This window comes from Oncorhynchus masou, chromosome 8, assembly GCF_036934945.1.
Source record: "Oncorhynchus masou masou isolate Uvic2021 chromosome 8, UVic_Omas_1.1, whole genome shotgun sequence".
NCBI lineage: Eukaryota > Metazoa > Chordata > Actinopteri > Salmoniformes > Salmonidae > Oncorhynchus > Oncorhynchus masou.
The window spans coordinates 43,403,250-43,416,129 of record NC_088219.1 but is presented as its reverse complement, the minus strand read 5'-3'; the positions used below and the strand labels follow the sequence as shown (position 1 = coordinate 43,416,129).

General features: G+C 42.8%; 1 protein-coding gene across 1 annotated transcript in view; it reads left to right on the top strand.

The window, feature by feature from the left end:
• The window catches only part of LOC135544711 (ubiquitin carboxyl-terminal hydrolase 20-like), a 34,626-nt gene extending 21,992 nt beyond the window's left edge, over positions 1–12,634 (top strand). The window contains 7 exon segments of the mRNA XM_064972554.1: positions 763–932; positions 1,249–1,330; positions 1,567–1,675; positions 3,005–3,107; positions 3,489–3,557; positions 5,377–5,540; positions 10,443–12,634. Coding sequence (XP_064828626.1) covers positions 763–932; positions 1,249–1,330; positions 1,567–1,675; positions 3,005–3,107; positions 3,489–3,557; positions 5,377–5,534 — 691 coding nt within the window. The 3' untranslated portion in view covers positions 5,535–5,540; positions 10,443–12,634.
• The last annotated feature ends 246 nt before the right edge of the window (positions 12,635–12,880 follow it).

The following is a 12,880-nucleotide window of genomic DNA, read 5'->3' as shown; positions in this document are numbered from 1 at the left end:
TGTCCAGGTGGGAAAGTGCAGTGTGGAATGCAATAGAAATTGCATAATCTGTGGATATTTTGGGGTGTTATGCACATTGGAGTGGGTCTAGGGTTTCTGGAATGATGGTGTTGATTTGGGCCATGACCAGCCTTTCAATGCATTTCATGGCTACACATGTGAGTGCTACGGGTCGGTAGTCATTTAGGCAGGTTACCTTAGTGTTCTTGGGCACAGGGATATGGTGGTCTGCTTGAAACACTTTGGTATTACAGACTCGGTCAGGGAGAGGTTGAAAATGTCTGTGAAGACACTTGCCAGTTGGTCAGTGAATGCTCAGAGTACACATCCTGGTAATTCGTCTGGCCCTGCGGCCTTGTGAATGTTGACCTGTTTAAAGGTCTTACTCACATCGGCTACGGAGACGGCGATCACACAGTTGTCCGGGAACAGCTGATGCTCTCATGCATGTTTCAGTTTTACTTGCCTCGAAGCGAGCGTAGAAGTAATTTAGCTCGCCTGGTAGGCTTGTGTCACTGGGTAGCTCGCGGCTGGGCTTCCCTTTGTAGTCTAATGGTTTGCAAGCCCTGCCACATCCGACGAGCGTCAGAACCGGTGTAGTACAATTCGATCTTAGTCCTGTATTGACGCTTTGCCAGTTTGATGGTTCATCGAAGGGCATAGCAGGATTTCTTATAAGATTCTCACTCCTTGAAAGCGGCAGCTCTGCCCTTTAGCACAGTGCGGATGTTGCCTGTAATTTGTGTGTGTGTGTGTCCACAGGAAGAGCAGTGAGGAGTCGGTGAGGGAGAGGCAGAAGGTGGTGGATTTAGCTAGCATGAAGGAGCCAAGCCTGCTGCAGTTCTACATCTCCAGAGAGTGGCTGAACAAGTTCAACACTTTCACTGAGCCAGGGCCCATTAGCAACCACACCTTCCTCTGCCAGCACGGAGGTCAGTACTGTACTGGACCTACCACCACAACCCATCCTAAGCATCAACCACACTCAATCCATATAAGAACTGGGCTCAATTCAAGTAGTACTTATTTTCTTTCAAATACTTTAAGCTGCACTTGATTGAGCTTCCTGGCGCAGTGGAAGCAGTAGAGTACTGAGTAGTCCCAAAAGTGCAAACTCTGTCCATCTGGTCTGAGGGCCTTTCCTGTTCAAGGTATTCTATTTCTGTCCTCACTAAGCCCACCTTTAGATCCCAAGCACAACCACTTTCAACCCCAATTGAACTAATCTCCTACTTGTGTTTTGTCCAGGGATCCCGCCCAATAAGTACCACTACATCGACGACCTGGTGGTGATCCTGCCCCAGAACGTGTGGGAGTACCTGTACAACAGGTAGGTTGAGTCTCGCTCCTCAGGCTGTCTGGCTGTCTGACGGGCTGTCAAACTTTTTATCTTCCTGTCTGTCTGACGGACTGACTGACTGACTGATTAACGGAGTTCAATGGTCTATAAATTCTGTCTTTCCTGTGTGTCTTCCTGTCTTTTCTGTCCGACTGTCTTCCTGCCCACCTGTCTGTCTGTCTTTTCATCAGACTGTCTCTCTAACAGACTGTATATCTGTCTCCCAGTTTTGGAGGAGGTCCAGCAGTGAACCACTTGTACGTGTGTGCCGTCTGCCAGGTGGAGTTAGAGGCTTCGGCCAAACGCAGGAAGGTGGAAATAGACACCTTTATCAGGGTAAGAGGTGTCGTGTGTCTGTTTTTTCTGCGTCAAAAAGGGGCTTAAGTGGTTGGCATGGCACGGTCAGTGTGGCTGAATTTGAGAGAACATTTAGAGGCCTCCCCCCCCATCTTGCAGTGTATAAAAAATTTTTTTCGCGGTTTTAAAGCACATTTCCTGCAATTCTGTACTGAACAAATATATAAACGCAACATGCAAAAATTTCAACGATTTTACTGAGTTACAGTTCATATAAGGAAATCGGTCAATTTAAATTAATTTATTAAGCTGTAGTCTTGGGATTTCACATGACTGGGCAGGGGTGCAGCCATGGGTGGGGTTGGGAGGGCATGGGCCCACCCACTGGGGAGCCAGCTCAGCCAATCAGAATGAGTTTTTCCTCACAATAGGGCTTTATTACAGACAGAAATATTCCTCCGTTTCATCAGTGTGGCTGGTTTCAGACAATCCAACAGGTGAAGAAGCTTGATGTGGAGGTCCTGGCGTGGTTACTCATGGTCTGTGTTTGTGAGGCCGGTTGGACGTACTGCCAAATTCTCTAAAATGACATTGGTAGAGAAATTAACATTTAAATTCTCTGGCAACAGCTCTGGTGGACATTCGTGCAGTCAGCATGCCAATTGCACTCTCCCTCAAAACTCGTGGCATTGTGTTGTGTGACAAAACTGCACATTTTATTGTCCCCAGCACAAGGTGCACTTGTGTAATGATCATGCTGTTTAATCAGCTTCTTGATATGCCACACCTGTCAGATGGATGGATTATCTTGGCAAAGGAGAAACGCTCACGAACAGGGATATAATCTTATTTGAGAGAAATACGTTTTTTTGTGCCTATAGAACATTTCTGGGATATTGTATATTTTATTTCAGCTCTTGAAATATGGGACCAAGAATTTACATGTTGCATTTATATTTTGGTTCAGTGTACACATTCTGCCATTGAGCTGAGAGAAAATGTTGCAGTTTTAAAGCTAATTTCCTGCAATTCTATGCATTTTTGCCATGGCTATTGCTGTGTTCTTTTGCTCAAACATAATAACTAAATCTGTACAGATAAATTAATTGTTTTTGGAGATTTCAATTCTCCCTGTGACTGTCTAGCTTTTATTTTGGTGATTGTTAGTTCTCAAAGATTATATTCTAAATAAACATATATAGATCCATTAATATTTTCTAAATATGTTATGTCGTTTAGCCGTTTAAGTTTACACAAAGCATTTTCCATTTCATTTTTTAAAAACTGTTTAGTTGCTAAGCGGCCCGCCCAAGGATTTCAATGGTAGAAAAATCCCTGTGTGTTTGTGCCCTCTCTCGGTCTCTCCAGTTGAATAAAGAGTTCCAAGCGGAGGAGGCTCCCTCAGTCATCCTGTGTATCAGTATGCAGTGGTTCAGAGAGTGGGAGAGCTTTGTCAAGGGCAAAGACAATGGTAGGATACTATGAGAATAGATACCAGGCATTATAGTACCAACAGAAGAGCTGAATTACACCATCCTTATCATATTGTATCCTCTGTGCAGACCAGATATGTAAAAATAATATATGCTATTTAGCAGATGCTTTTGCTCAAAGCGACTTAGTCATGCGTGCACACGCTTTACGTCCTGGCCTTACAAGCGCCATGCTCTACCAACTGAGCTACAGATGAATAAATAATAATAAATACAATAAATACAGTGTGCAATGTTCCTCAGTAACAACACTAAAGCTTTTGTTGGTGTTTGTTTATTTACATTTACATTTAAGTCATTTAGCAGACGCTCTTATCCAGAGCGACTTACAAATTGGATGTTGGCCATTGTTTTCTCAGAGCCCCCTGGTCCTATTGACAACAGTAAGATTGGTGTCATGAAAGGGGGACACGTACAGCTCAAGCAAGGTAAGCAGTGTATTCTCATACATCTTCACATTGTGTGGGTTGGTTGGTCGGTCTGTGGGTGCGTGCGCTCCTGTGTGTATTGGAATACACCGTGTGTGTGTGCGCGCGCACGTCTGTACACACAGAGTGTACAAAACATTAGGAACACCTACTCTTTCCTTGACAGACTGACCAGGTGAATCCAGGCAAAAGCTATGATCGATGTCACTTGTTAAGTTGAATCCACTTCAATCTGTGTAGATGAAGGGGAGGAGACAGGATAAAGAAGAATTTTTAAGCCTTGAGACGGTTGAGACATGGATTGTGTATGTGTGCCATTCAGAGGTGAATGGTGGGCACGACAAAATATTTACGTGCCTTTAAACAGGGTATGGTAGTTGGTGCATGGGGCAGCATCCCTGTGGGACACTTTTGACACCTTATAGAGGCCCCGACGAACTGAGGCTGTTCTGAGAGCAGAAGGGGGAGGTGTCCTTAATGTTGCCTTCTTCCACATGTTGATACGTCGCTCCACAGCTATTTTCAGGTCTCCAGAGTTTTTCGGTCAGGTTCAAGTCTGGGCTCTGGCTGGGCCACTCAAGGACATTGAGACTTGTTCCGAAGCCACTCCTGTTTTGTCTTGGCTGTGTGCTTAGTGTTGTTTTCTTGTTGGAAGGTGAACCCAGTCTGAGATCCTGAGCCATCTGGAGCAGGTTTTCACCAAGGATCTCACTGTGCTTTGCTTCGTTCATCTTTCCCTCGATCCTGACTAGTCTCCCAGTCCCTGCCTCTGAAAAACATCCCTACAGCTTGATGCTGCCATCACCACTATGCTTCACCGTAGTGATAGTGCCAAGTTTCCTCCAAACGTGACCCTTGGCATTCAGGCCAAAGAGTTCAATCTTGGTTTCATCAGACCAGAGAATCTTGTTTCTCATGGTCAGAGTCCTTTTGGCAAACTCAATGTGGGCTGTCATGTGCCTTTTACTGAGGAGTGGCTTCCGTCTGGCCACTCTACCATAAAGGCTTGATTGGTGGAGTGCTGCAGAGATGGTTGTCCTTCTGGAAGGTTCTCCCCTCTCCACAGAGGAACTCTAGAGCTCTGTCAAAGTGACCACTGGGTTCTTGGTCACCTCCCCGACAAAGGCCCTTCTCCCCTGATTGCCTAGTTTGGCCAGGCTGTCTGCTCTAGGAAGAGTCTTGGTGGTTCCAAATTTCTTCCATTTTAGAATGATGGAGGCCACTGTGTTCTTGGGGACCTTCAATGCTGCAGAAATGTTTTGGTATCCTTCCCCAGATCTGTGCCTCGACACAATCCTGTCTCTGATCTCTATGGACAATTACTTCGACCTCATGGCTTGGTTTTTGCTCTGACATGTACTGTCAACTGTGGGACCTTTTTAGACAGGTGTGTGCCTTTCCAAATCATGTCCAATCAATTGCATTTACCACAGGTGGACTCCAATCAAGTTGTAGAAACATCTTAAGAAAGATCAGTGGAATTTGGATGCACCTGAGCTAAATTTCGAGTCTCATAGCAAAGGTTTTGAATATTTATGTAAATAAGGTATTTCATATATTTGTTCATTTATTTTTTGGCCAAAATTTCTAAACCTGTTTTCACTTCGTCGTTATGGAGTATTGTGTGTAAATTGAGGGGATACAACTCTTTTTTTTTAATCCATTTTAGAGTTGTAACATAAAACAAATTGGAAAATGTCAAGGGGTCTGAATACTTTCCCGAATGCACTCTATATCAAATAGCTAAATGACCATATGATCCTGATGTTTGATATACTCAGCGTAGTGTATGTTAACACGCCTTGGTGTGTGCTCCTAGGGGCTGACTATGGTCAGATCTCAGAGCAGACATGGCAGTATCTCCTCGGTATCTATAGTGGAGGGCCTGAGATTGCAGTGAGACAGACGGTGCCGGCCACCAACACAGACAGCCTGCATGGAGAGAGGAAGATCGAGGCAGAGACCAGGGCACTCTGAGAAATGGTGAGTCACAGCACACACACACACACATACAAGCACCCAATATACACGTTGTGTTTACAGACTGTCGTGGAAATTTCCTGTATTACCAAATAATGAGAGAGCAAACCACACACAAGTCAGAGTTATATCATAAAGTCCATCTTTAATTAAATGAGCTTCACCATAGCCGTGTGACTCTCAGATCAATTCAGTGTCTAGAAATGAATTCTCTGTGAGTCCTTACAAAACAATTCTTAGTATCATTTATAGCCAAGACACACCCCTCTCAACTCACATGACAAATAACAGATCTTAGTAACATTACAAAGGAAGACTTTACTTGAGAGAGGAGTATCCCATAGCCAGACAGCATTAGCTATAAATTATCGTTCAGTTTGGTCTCCTAAACAAAGTTCTTATCTCGTTCTTGGTACAACATAGTACCAAACCATTACCTTATCCAATGGCATATATCAATTGTCAATTCTAGATACTACCATCTCAAATTAAACCCCCTCCTGGACAAGATCACCGAGACAGTGAGCCTCTTGGGTCATATACTAGATCTAGATAGGGGCAACCTCAGAGGGGACATACAACAGTGAGCCTCTTGGGTCATATACTAGATCTAGATAGGGGCAACCTCAGAGGGGACATACAACAGTGAGCCTCTTGGGTCATATACTAGATCTAGATAGGGGCAACCTCAGAGGGGACATACAACAGTGAGCCTCTTGGGTCATATACTAGATCTAGATAGGGGCAACCTCAGAGGGGACATACAACAGTGAGCCTCTTGGGTCATATACTAGATCTAGATAGGGGCAACCTCAGAGGGGACATACAACAGTGAGCCTCTTGGGTCATATACTAGATCTAGATAGGGGCAACCTCAGAGGGGACATACAACAGTGAGCCTCTTGGGTCATATACTAGATCTAGATAGGGGCAACCTCAGAGGGGACATACAACAGTGAGCCTCTTGGGTCATATACTAGATCTAGATAGGGGCAACCTCAGAGGGGACATACAACAGTGAGCCTCTTGGGTCATATACTAGATCTAGATAGGGGCAACCTCAGAGGGGACATACAACAGTGAGCCTCTTGGGTCATATACTAGATCTAGATAGGGGCAACCTCAGAGGGGACATACAACAGTGAGCCTCTTGGGTCATATACTAGATCTAGATAGGGGCAACCTCAGAGGGGACATACAACAGTGAGCCTCTTGGGTCATATACTAGATCTAGATAGGGGCAACCTCAGAGGGGACATACAACAGTGAGCCTCTTGGGTCATATACTAGATCTAGATAGGGGCAACCTCAGAGGGGACATACAACAGTGAGCCTCTTGGGTCATATACTAGATCTAGATAGGGGCAACCTCAGAGGGGACATACAACAGTGAGCCTCTTGGGTCATATACTAGATCTAGATAGGGGCAACCTCAGAGGGGACATACAACAGTGAGCCTCTTGGGTCATATACTAGATCTAGATAGGGGCAACCTCAGAGGGGACATACAACAGTGAGCCTCTTGGGTCATATACTAGATCTAGATAGGGGCAACCTCAGAAGGGGTTCCAGACACAGTTCCAGACACATTCCCATAAGAAGACAAGCCTGACCTCTCCCCTCTCTGGGGGCCAAGTGACTTTTCCCACATAAGCATACTTGTGAACATTGATAAAACATCTTATTTATCAAAGTTACCTAAAGAATTCTGATTCTGCCACAACAAAACATATACAGGTAAGCACACATACAAACAAGTACACTCAATCATACACATGCAGTGCATTTAGAAAGTGTTCACCCTCCTTCACTACTTTCACATTTTGTTGTGTTACAGCTTGAATTTAAAATGGATTCCATTTTTTTATTTTACAATTCACTTTTTGTCCTGAATTTTTTTTTTAAATTGGGGGGGAAAAATACAAGACAACACATTACCTAACAAGTCACATAATAACTTGCATGGACTCTTACATTTATTGAGTCAGGGGTGTGAATACTTTTGTAAATGAGATATTTCTGTATTTAAATTTCAATAAACATTTCTAAAAACATGTTTTCACTTTGTCATTATGGAGTATTGTGTGTAGATGTGAGATGTATTTATTTACTTTGAATTTCATTTTGAATTCAGGCTGTAACACAACAAAATGTGGAATGAGTGAAGGGGTATGAATACCTTCTGAAGGCCCTGTACACTTACATATTATTGCTTCCCACTGCAGGTTTCCCATACACCTAATACACACTATATATACACACACAGATTTTAAGTCAGAATACATTTAAACACATTTTTTCACAATTCTAACATTTAAACCTTAGGTCATTTAGGATCACTACTTATTTTAAGAATGTGGAATGTCAGCATAATAGTAGAGAGAATGATTTATTTCAGCTTTTATTTCTTTCAGCACATTCCCAGTGGGTTAGAAGCTTACATACACTCAATTAGTATTTGGTAGCATTGCCTTTGAATTGTTTAACTTGGGTCAAATGTTTCGGGTAGCCTTCCACAAGCTTCCCAGAATAATTTTGACCCATTCCTCCTGACAGAGCTTGTGTAACTTAGTCAAGTTTGTAGGCCTCCTTGCTCGCCCACACATTTTCTGTATGATTGAGGTCCGTGCTTTGTGATGGCGTTAACTTTGTTGTCCTTCAGCCATTCTGCCACAACTTTGGAAGTACAGTGGGGCAAAAAAGTATTTAGTCAGCCACCAATTGTGCAAGTTCTCCCACTTAAAAAGATGAGAGAGGCCTGTAATTTTCATCATTGGAACACTTCATCTATGACAGACAAAATAAGGAAAAGAATTCCAGAAAATCACATTGTAGGATTTTTAATGAATTAATTTGCAAATTATGGTGTAAAATAAGTATTTGGTCAATAACAAAAGTTTATCTCAATACTTTGTTATATACCCGTTGTTGGCAATGACAGAGGTCAAAAGTCTATAAGGTTTTCACACACTGTTGCTGGTATTTTGGCCCATTCCTCCATGCAGATCTCCTCTAGAGCAGTGATGTTTGGGGCTGTTGCTGGGCAACAAGGACTTTCAACTCCCTCCAAAGATTTTCTATGGGGTTGAGATCTGGAGACTGGCTAGGCCACTCCAGGACCTTGAAATGCTTCTTACAAAGCCACTCCTTCGTTGCCCGGGCGGTGTGTTTGGGATCATTGTCATGCTGAAAGACCCAGCCACGTTTCGTCTTCAATGCCCTTGCTGATGGAAGGAGGTTTTCACTCAAAATCTCACGATACATGGCCCCCTTCATTCTTTCCTTTACACGGATCAGTCGTCCTGGTCCCTTTGCAGAAAAACAGCCCCAAAGCATGATGTTTCCACCCCATGCTTCACGGTAGGTATGGTGTTCTTTGGATGCAACTCAGCATTCTTTGTCCTCCAAACACGACGAGTTGGGTTTTTACCAAAAAGTTATATTTTGGTTTCATCTGACCATATGACATTCTCCCAATCTTCTTCTGGATCATCCAAATGCTCTCTAGCAAACTTCAGACGGGCCTGGACATGTACTGGCTTAAGCAGGGGGATACGTCTGGCACTGCAGGATTTGAGTCCCTGGCCGCGTAGTGTGTTACTGATGGTAGGCTTTGTTACTTTGGTCCCAGCTCTCTGCAGATCATTCACTAGGTCCCCCCGTGTGGTTCTGGGATTTTTGCTCACCGTTCTTGTGATCATTTTGACCCCACGGGGTGAGATCTTGCGCGGAGCCCCAGATCGAGGGAAATTATCAGTGGTCTTGTATGTCTTCCATTTCCTAATAATTGCTCCCACAGTTGATTTCTTCAAACCAAGCTGCTTACCTATTGCAGATTCAGTCTTCCCAGCCTGTTGCAGGTATACAATTTTGTTTCTGGTGTCTTTTGACAGTTCTTTGGTCTTGGCCATAGTAGAGTTTGGAGTGTGACTGTTTGAGGTTGTGGACAGGTGTCTTTTATACTGATAACAAGTACAAACGGGTGCCATTAATACAGGTAACGAGTGGAGGACAGAGGAGCCTCTTAAAGAAGAAGTTACAGGTCTGTGAGAGCCAGAAATCTTGCTTGTTTGTAGGTGACCAAATACTTATTTTCCACCATAATTTGCAAATAATTTAATTACAAATCCTACAATGTGATTTTCTGGATTTATTTTTCTCATTTTGTTTGTCATAGCTGAAGTGTACCTATGATGAAAATTACAGGCCTCTCTCATCTTTTTAAGTGGGAGAACTTGCACAATTGGTGGCTGACTAAATACTTTTTTGCCCCACTGTAGATTTGAGAAAAAACAATTGAATCCATTTTGGAATAAAGTTGTAACTTAACAATGTGGAAAAAGTAAAGCGGTCTGAATACGCACGCGCACACGCACACACACAAACACACACACACACACACACACACACACACACACACACACACACACACACACACACACACACACACACACACACACACACACACACACACACACACAGGTCTAAGGAGGAGGCTGCATAAACATGACCATTTTCCCCAAACACTTCAGTACTGGACCTCTTGGCTCCTCTAACTGTCTGGTACCATTGTTCTCACGTAGCTCTTGTCGTTCTCATGAGTTACTACATTCCTCCATTGCGGGTATGTGTGGTTAATGGGTGTGCCTCAATGTGAAAAGAACAAGGAAGGCAAGGCACTTGATATAGTTAATAAATGTAATTCTGGACAACTGTGTTTGCACAACCTGAGAGTCCAGCTACTGTAACTAGATTGCACATTAAGACAGAGGGGAATTGGTATTGCACATTAAAACATGCAATTCTACAAAAAAAATACTTAATCCACCAGAATCCACAAAATTCAAGTTTCCCTTGATGTATTTTCTTCTTTTAATAAGAATGTTTTCTTTCCTTCCCTTATAGGTTGTCTGTGTTTGACACCCCTGTACACTGTATCCTGTACACTCGCTGCTGCTATGTACCCCTGTACACTAGCCCTCACTGGAGCTGAGGTGGTTGATTTGCACCTGGGTGAAGAGAAGCCTTATTGCACTTTGTAAAATGTAGCAACGCGCCTTATTCTATTACCTGTGCAGGAAGACATATTGGTCAATTATCATCATAGTGTAGTAGAAAAGGTGTTAGTTATTGAACTCTTAAGATGTTTTAGTAAGAAAATATACATTATGTGACACCATGTCTTCGAAGCTATTGTGGTAGTTGCAGTAGGTTGGTGACATCAAAATCTAAATTGCTGCTGTACTACTGTAGTAGGTGTGTCATGTCGTTAATGGTGTCCTGCACTCAGACGAGAGGCAGAGGGAGGAAGGGAATGGCGTGCCGAGGGGCGTGACATCATCGGTGTTAATTGCTTCTTGACAACTCGGGTGAACTTTTACTAATCTTTTTTTGCTGCAGGCCCCAAACAACAAACATTCAATGACGTTTGTCACTCCGAGATGGAAGAGGATGGATGTAAAAAAACAAAACAAAAAAAGGCTGTTCAGAGCTATTTATTTAAGTCAGATCGAGGCTTATCCCATCAATAACCCTTAGTAGTGTAAATTTACATACTGTATGAACAAGCAGATTAGGTTGTCTCTCTCTCTCTCTCTCCATTCCTTAGGAGAATAGACTGTTCCCAGGTCTATTTGTGTTGTCTTACCAACCCACCGGTTTCTGCAGCCCCAGTTTAGGATAGGATATCAGGCTAGGAGGAGGGGGGAGATCCCGTCCACCTGGAGGGGTAGGTGTGGAAGAGGTGTAAAGAGGTGTGTCGGTCACCCGTCTAAAGTGAGTGTTGCTCAGATGTCTCGTACTTCTCAGCTCAGCAAAACTCCATTTCCCAGAATTCACCACTCCCCCAGTTTACTAGCCTGCACCTTTCTGCACTCGTCCGTCTGCTTGGAAAATATGGGAGGCAGGTAGCCTAGCTGTTAAGAGCATTGGGCCAGTAACCGAGAAGTCTCTGGTTCGAATCTCCGAGCTGACTAAGTGAAAAGTCTGTCAATGTGCCCTTGAGCAAGGCACTTACCCCTAATTGCTCCTGTGTGTTGCTCTGGATAAGCGTGTCTGCTAAATGACTTAAAATGTCAAATATTATAATCCCCCTCATCCCTCCCACCATAAAGGTACAATTCAATTTACTGTGCAGGTATACACGCTAAAACAGAGGTTCAAACTTGTTTTTTAGTAGGTAGGACGATGTTTTGTACTTTGACAAGAGATGATGCAAGTGGTGATGTCATTATGAGCTTCCCCTGATTTCCCGGAGTATGCCAACTAACCGTTTAATGGTTAAATGACATGCGTTCAAGCGTGTCAATGGCTACTGTAGTAATGCTATGTAATGGATGCTGTCCAGTCGGGCCAAACAGTGTTTGAACCTAAAAGTAGAGGTTTGAAAAACATCTGAGTGATTCTGTGCTGCCGTGCTGGTAAGTGGTATGTCAGTGTCCAAAGAGGAATTATGTAGTTTTTTAAAAAGATAATGTCATTTTTTCCCCTTTTTCAAAATAGATATATAATATATATAATTTTTTTGTACTGTATTTTTGTCAATTTAGTACAGATGTGAAACCTCTGTTTTTTTTTATAGAGAAGTGCAATGAAACATTTCTGGCTGTCTATCTGTGCTCAGACACCTGAGAGTTGTTGTTGTTGTTATTATTGTTGTTGTTATTATTATTAAAGTCTGCTGATATGTACTTTAGCAACCTTTGTTATGACAGTGGACTACAGTGACGATCCTTGTGCTGCAGTTCCAACGTTTTTAAAACGCTATGTGATACTTATCTTAATTCACCTCACTTCTGAATTCCTGGTTGGTGTGTTTATGTTGGGTTGTTTGCACACACACAACACACACACTCGCTTGTAAGAGTTTAATTTTCACTTGTTGATGATTTAACATTAAGACATTGCTGTGGTGGATTTGATTGCGTCGATAATGACTTGTCTTTATCCAAAAGAATAATAGTAATTAATTAAACTTGTTCTTCAATGTCTGTCATGGTCACAGCAGTGGTGATCTATTGATGCTGTTTGTCGTCGTTGGTAACTCAGATGAGTGTCTGTAAAACTAATGATTAAAAGGCTTCTTTCATTTGCCTGTGTATTTTGGTGTGTCGTCATATTTTCACACTTGTTTTCACACTTAGCCGCAGTACAGTGTTGAATTAGAACCAGGTGATTTTTTTTTGCACTGGCTTGAAAATGTATACAGTGTGGAGAACAAGTATTTGATACACTGCCAATGTTGCAGGTTTTCCTACTTACAAAGCGTGTAGAGGTCTGTAATTTTTAACATAGGTACACTTCAACTGTGAGAGACGGAATCTAAAACAAAAAAACAGAAAATC